The sequence below is a fragment of the Synchytrium microbalum genome (assembly GCF_006535985.1).
Source record: "Synchytrium microbalum strain JEL517 chromosome Unknown SmJEL517_scf0018, whole genome shotgun sequence".
Classification (NCBI taxonomy): domain Eukaryota; kingdom Fungi; phylum Chytridiomycota; class Chytridiomycetes; order Synchytriales; family Synchytriaceae; genus Synchytrium; species Synchytrium microbalum.
This window is the reverse complement of record NW_022158367.1, coordinates 231,307-238,382: the sequence shown is the minus strand read 5'-3', so window position 1 is coordinate 238,382 and position 7,076 is coordinate 231,307. Positions and strand designations below refer to the sequence as shown.

Genomic DNA, 7,076 nt, shown 5'->3' with positions numbered 1-7,076 from the left:
GGCATAGAAAGCGTTAGCAGTTCATATGTATAATCAGCAGTTTACATTTCATGTGAAAGTTGAGTGTCGATCTGCGGGCAAAAACCCTTCTAAGCCGGAAAGAACGTTGTGCTGCTGTCATCAACATGCCTTTGTAGCATCCGTAACAATTCCAACAAAGAAATCTATCATATAAAGACATCGTAAGACTCCAGATCTACCCTTGAACGCATTCCTCACCCACAAAACACGTCCCTCAACCACATCCACTGAACTCACCGTCCAATATCTGCAGCAACCCCAAACACCCAAACACTGGCTTATTCTGCAGCAGCGAATAAGTTTCATATTTCAACGTCTCACTTGGCTGGAATCTCGCTGTACACGTTGGTCCCTTGCGTCCCGACGAGTTTAGATCTTCCAAGACGAGAGCAAGTCTGCCGACATTTACAGCGGGTCGTATAACGATTGATCGTGTAGGGTAATCACAAGCGAATAGCATGGATTGTTGGTTCATTGTGTGAGATTCGGTGTGGCGATTTGCATTCAGGATTGATGGACCTGTGTTTTGATGTTTCGTAAGAATGGTGACGTATGAGACAGGGAGGGAGGCAAGTAAGAAGCAGGTTCCGAAATTACATGAATTGGTTTGCGTGTGTATGACTTATACGCACCATTGAAGTTTCTTACAGGGAAATCGACAAGAGCCATGTAAATTCCAGATTCGACAGGACGTTCAAGACACAATTACAAGGTCTTATATGACTCTGATACGGTGAAGCGATAGCGGATATGGTAATTACCAGCGAATTCCTGTCTGCGACTAGGCTCTTTCCGGTTCTAAATGAAATATGAAAGGTTGCAGTGCCGCTTCCTCTTTACATGACGGTCGTTCTATCAAAACCTCGGCTGTTACGCGCTTTACGCGTGCTATTGAATAGTATGATTGTTGAAATAGCGACACATGTCGTTAATTCCTAATCTTCAATACCATGAAAGTGTAGCTTTCCCACCTTCATTCTTCAATTGCCAAAAAACATAAAACATCGCATCAAGACATCCAAAGACAACGATGTCAAAGCGCATCATACGCATATTAACCTTCGGAGACTCATTAACTGAAGGCAAGTCCTAACCGTATCGCTATCTCTTGGAAGTTTTGATCATCAGCGTCACATTACATAGGATGGACGAACGGAATTAATTTCAACCCATACGCATACCAAATGAACTCTCGCTTCATGAATGATGTGAGGTTCAAGCCGTTTGATGTCAAGGTTGTTCAGAAGGGTTGGAGAGGGGATACTGTATTGGGGAGAGGAGCTATGTCTGATAGGTCAGACCGTCAGTTTTGAAGGTCGATAGTGAGGGTGTCGCTGACGTGATGCGGTTGTTAGGCTGTCTCAAGTCTTGGAGTTGGCTAAACTGAGGAATGAGGGATTTAGTTGGGTTGTTGTGTGGGGTATGGCAGTTCATTGTTTGAGCTTCGCTACAGAGCTACAAGCGTTAGTTTCACTACTGAGCAATTTTCTTGGCTCTCCCGACACTCGCTAGGTGGTGGTAACGATTTCGCAAATGGAACGCCTCCAGAAGATGTATTCGAGGGTCTCAAGACCTTATGGACAATGTGTATAGATCATGGAGCTCATGTGCTTGCTCTTCCGATGTTAGAGGTTTGTACAGCCAAAAGAGTACAGGTTCGTATTCTGCTCCTATCCTTATTCCCCCTCTTGACTAGAACGCGTACAGAGGAGACGGAGTGAGGCTGAAATACAACAAGCTGATATCGTAAGTTGTGATGTGGTCGTTAGTTGAGAATGCAAGTATTAATTACACTGATTGTGTCGTTTTTCTTGCTATAGAGAACATCAAGACCCCAAAGTTCATTACTATGATCTCGCAAAGGACTTTCCATATCATTCGCTATCAAAGGATGATAAGAAGGCTTTATTCGAGGATGGTGTTCATCCTACTGAAGCTGGTTATGGTACGTGTCCCCATCGACATTAGCTGGGCTTTACTCATCTTTTCTTCTTCCCCAGATAAAGTCGGTGATCTAATATACGAGCATTTGGCTCCCCTAATACTATCTGATGCATCAAGTTCTTCAACACTGTAACATGTGACGAACCTAATATATCCTTTTTTTTGCTATTGTTGGGCACCTCTAAAAAATCTAATATTTGTACTATTGTTTTATCTACAAACGGAGTTATTAAAATGTGATTGTTTTTGATTTGTTTGCTTGAGTGTGAAAAGTTAATCATCTCCTTCCTCTTCGTCTCTTGATGCCTTATCACGCAATGGGACCTACATGAGCAGCGTGTGAGAAGATGGCAAAAAATTAATTAGTTGATAGATTTACTGGTCTTAACAAGAACACTTTACCTCATCATGACCATCTCCACTCGCATCATCAAGGATTTTAGGCCACCTAATCTTTTTCTTTTTCCTGAGCATACGAAGCCTGAACAAGTCAATGCCGACGCCTAGTGATATGCCTACTACACTTCCGCCCAGATTGGCCTATGTACAGGACAAAGTGAGGCTTTGAGTGGTGATGAATGCAATGTGTTGGAGATACAGTTGCCAGGATCATATATGTAGTGATGATGCCTTGTTCTGCTGAAACGAATGAATGTGGCGGTTTGACAGGCACACTGCCACCACACGTACCAAAAAGTCGACAAAGTCTGGTTTCCTATCCTACGAATCACAAAGACGAGAGTAGTAAGCATGGTTGTAATTCCTTCACATCATCCCATTCAACATAATCCCAGCATCACACCCCACTCACCGGCGACAGAGCCTGTACAATCTCTCCAATCCCACTCGCCAGAAACATACACACAATCGCAAACCTCGTCGATTTAGCAACCCCGAGTTCCAGCACGGCATAAACCAGAGCAGACAATATAGCAAATCCCAGGAAATGTAGGAGCTTGTCATTGTGAAGCCATGCAGGGAGTATCTTGTTGGCTACTTCTGATGGCGACATGCCGATGAAGAGGAGACAAAACATCATCACGGTGGCGGCTATAAGCGGAATGAATCTCATGGTGACGGGGTTAGCATTTAAGGTATGCGATGTGGGATTTGATGGTGTCTGTTCTTGAATTATCAATTTGAGGCTTTTGATTCGGACGATTGTTCACGACCAGGACTGAAGCGTAGAGCACGTTCGGCTGGAATTCACACGGCGTCTTGGTCGACTATATTTTCTTTCTTTAGCTTGTCCCTGTATTATTATCTGATTTGCTTTTGGTCGTGAAAGTTTGATTTGGAGTCAAGTTTCAAGTACATTACATATCCAGGTACAGACAACTTAAAACCATCAAAATACGTGTTTTATAACGTACAAATGCTCTCTACCCTCCTCTTTTACTAACTATAGATCTCTCGCATCATAGACATTTCGACATCAACCCAGCATCTCCATTAACTAGACTGTCCCAACACTTTGACATTCCACCTCCATGAGCGCGACGGCATCAACCCCAAGAGGCGATAGATGGTCTCGCAGACTATCCTACCTCGATGCCTTCCCCAAAATCGAAAAGAACATCACAAACGCATCGGGATCTGGAGGAGTGGTCTCAATCATTGTCACAATCTTCTTAGCCTACCTCATACTGTCTGAACTGATAACTTGGATGACGTTGAAACAAGAATATGAGTATCTGGTGGATCAGACTCCTAGTTCGGGAGGTGCAGGGTTGTTGATTAATGTGGATTTGACTGTTGCGATGCCGTGTAATGGTATGTGGGATGTCTTGAATGTTGTAGACTACTTAAGTGGCTATTAGTAATCCATTTTTTGCTTTAGCGCTGAGAGCTGACGTATTGGATGTCTCTCAGTCATCTATTCATATTGAGGAATTCAAGTTGGTTGATGTAAGCAAACAGTGCCCACCTGTCAATCATACACGATTCTGATGGTTTGATCTCCATTTAGACTGTCTTTTCGTCGGCTGGTGCTCATCAATATACGTAAGCATGCCAAAAGAAATCGAACCATCAACATTCTACTACCTCCAACTTTGACCACCTCCTCACTCACACGTCAAACTCCCATAGAAACTCAAATCCAACGCCACCACCTCTCAATGTCCATGAACTGCTACGGAATGCTCAAAGAGGAGGCCATGCTCTGCATTTCAGGCTTCCCAGTATTGGTGGGGAAGGTGAGCCAAAAAGCCTGATGGTATTATGTCTTGTACTCACATATGATTTATCAGGTCGTCCCAAAGGTTGCAGGATATACGGACAAGCTCCAGTCAAGAAACTATCTGGAATGCTTCATATAACAGCACTAGGACATGGATATATGGGCCAACATGTTGATCATGAACGTGAGTGGTTGATGCCAAAAAGCCTTTATAGACGAACTATCGTAGTGATCTCCATTTCGTAGTCATGAACTTCACACACCGTATCGACAAGCTTTCATTTGGACACTTTTATCCTGGATTACACAATCCATTGGATTTGAGTATTGAATATGCCACTGGTCGTAAGTTACTTCATCCATTCTAACTTCTTGTCCTTTTTTTGTTGCCAACAAATCTCGTCCTCAATAGCATTTGACATGTTTCAATACTTCATATCGATAATACCGACGATATATGTTGAGCCTGGTCTCTTGGCAGATAATGCGATTTTGACGAATCAGTATGCTGTTACTGATTATCAGAGGAGTATTGACCATTCAAAGGGCGCTCATGGTACACCAGGTAACTTTGCTGACTTTGATAGAGCACTGGGTGGCTTTGTTTGTGACCAAGGAGTGTTCAGAGGAGATTGTCAAGTCTATCATAAACATGCAAAGATATTCTAGTACTTTCAATGCTCTTTTGTCGTTTTGCTGACGTACACATCCTTTCTCTCGAACATAGGAATCTTTATTCGATATGACCTGGAAGCCTTGTCAGTACGCATTACAGAGACAAGGCAAACGTTCTTGCATTTCTTGACTAGGCTGTGTGGGATTGTCGGAGGTAGGATCTGATGCAAAAAAGTCAAATGCGAGATTCTTACTTATCGTTGAACTGCTTCGCTAAACACTCACTCGCTCTTACCCAACCTACTAATCAACATTAGGTGTGTTTGTCACAGCTGGCATGATACTGAACTTTAGCTTGTGGATTGGCAGTCTTCCACAAGCAATCCTGAATGGTGACTTGGCGGGTGATTCAGATCAATGAGACATATGGGAGCAAATCAAACAAGGGTAATATAATTTGGAGGACTTGGGCATTGCCTAATTCCATTCACTTCACGAAAATATTGTATATGCACTATTATTACAGATGGCATCATTGAGGAAGAGGTTGAAGTAGGCGTTGAAGCATTTGTTAGTCCAGTATGTCAGCGTTTCATATTGTGAAATACATTCAAAAGCAAGCGATGATACTTTAAACTATTTAACAAGTAGCGATACTGTGCTTACGCAGCTACTTCAAGACTGTATACTAATTTCCGAGAGAAGGCGTCCGTGGTGTAACAAGAAACTTCTCACCATCGCAGAAAACCGAAAAGTAAGCGTTCTCCTCCATTTGAGGATCCATCAACTGTAGCTATACTGTAAGACGTTACGGACTCCTTGACGGACACCCTTCCCCCTTAGGATTCTTTACAACCCACAAACCCGCCTACACCTTGACAACCCAGCCATAAGGGCCATAATGTTCCCAACTGAAATCCTCGCCATAGTGTTCAAACATGCATACGATTATTCTGGAGTCATTGACTATGCTACATTGGCTGCTGCTGCTCTAGTGGAGACAGTGGAACGACGCGGTATGTCCCAACATCAAACGTCTCCAGTTTCGGTTGTTGGTGTCATGAAGAATAGTCTACGGAGGGCTGATGCTTCAACTGCATTCTCAGGCACTCAGATACTTGTATCAGGAACTACCTCCGGCCAAAGATTCTGGAAAAAGCTTTTGTACGCATGATCTCAATGTGTTGTTGCAAAACCGTAACGCATTTGGTCAGGACGCTTTGCATCACGTAAGAAAACTCTCTTTTTGTGGAATTGATGAGAATCATGGAGGTATTGCTAGCCATCGTTGGTGGTAGGTACCGTTTGCAAACATTTATTGGTTTATATTGGATACTCACAATCATTCAATTTGCCGTCTAGTATCAAACGAAAAGAGCTCCTGCTGAGCCGTGAAATAGTAAACGCGACCTTTGATCGCTCTCCAAAACTCGAAGAAATCAAGGTCTCTGGATACTTGGAAGCCACTTTGGAGCGCACTACAAGCCTGAAAAAGATAACTCTGCAGATTGGCATCTACTCATCTCATGAACGCAGATACTACAATAAAGAGATGGACTTGGATGTCGTTACTACATTTGCTGTAAATAATCCCATTTGTCAAGTGAGCATACACATCGATGGTGTATCGCCGGCCCCAGCTATGGTAACTGCTGTTGAAGAACTTCCAATTCATGAATTCAAGGTTATCGCTACTCGTGGCATTGAATTTGCTCCGCCTCTGGGCGCACTACGGGCTTCAAGTATCAACACCTTGAATTCCTTTCATGTTGAGGCCCGGTATGAGTTGCATCGTAATAATCGGGATTGGGACTTTCCGGGTGATTGCTGGGATTTATCACAATATACAAAATTGAAGGGTGTCGCTGTCTTTGCCAAATACCGGCATGTCGAAACACTAAAGGGATGCCAGGTCTTGAGGATTGGCCATGACGAAATCTAGTCTAGAAGTGCTTGAAGTTTGTGGTTTGGACACTGATGTCACTTTAAACGCACGTTTGCGTCGCTTTGAATGTTTGAATTGCACGAATCACGAACACCTGAAAATTTCGCTGTGCATAAGGTGTACTGCCTTCGTGTCTCTTGTCGTCTCCTCTTCTACATAATTTGAAAACAGCCAACAAGCTCGACTAAACAGTTTTGGCTTTCATGGATGTTTCGTGAACTGGATAACAAAATACACACCAAACTACAAATATGTGCAAATAAGCTAATACCAAAAATACAGCAATGTGAATGAGTAGCAATAAATTACAACTACAGTATATGCAAACGACGAAGCCCAAAAAAGCCAAAAGTGTAAATCGAGTGAAGC

The 7,076-nt window shown here is 43.0% G+C and overlaps 2 protein-coding genes across 2 annotated transcripts; one reads left to right on the top strand and one right to left on the bottom strand.

Annotated features, from left to right (window-relative positions):
• Positions 1-2,238: 2,238 nt before the first annotated feature.
• SmJEL517_g03469 (uncharacterized protein) lies at positions 2,239-3,037 on the bottom strand (the record flags this gene model as incomplete). Its single annotated transcript, XM_031169397.1, has 4 exons — positions 2,239-2,289; positions 2,368-2,505; positions 2,656-2,685; positions 2,777-3,037. 4 exons carry the CDS (start codon positions 3,035-3,037, stop codon positions 2,239-2,241), a joined length of 480 nt encoding a protein of 159 aa, XP_031024609.1.
• Positions 3,038-3,455: 418 nt separating this feature from the next.
• SmJEL517_g03468 (uncharacterized protein) lies at positions 3,456-5,183 on the top strand (the record flags this gene model as incomplete). The annotated part of the gene is made up of 9 exons (XM_031169396.1): positions 3,456-3,738; positions 3,806-3,873; positions 3,935-3,969; positions 4,057-4,163; positions 4,218-4,331; positions 4,394-4,492; positions 4,560-4,712; positions 4,875-4,976; positions 5,080-5,183. The coding sequence occupies 9 exons, from the start codon at positions 3,456-3,458 to the stop codon at positions 5,181-5,183; spliced, it is 1,065 nt and encodes a 354-aa protein (XP_031024608.1).
• Positions 5,184-7,076: the final 1,893 nt, after the last annotated feature.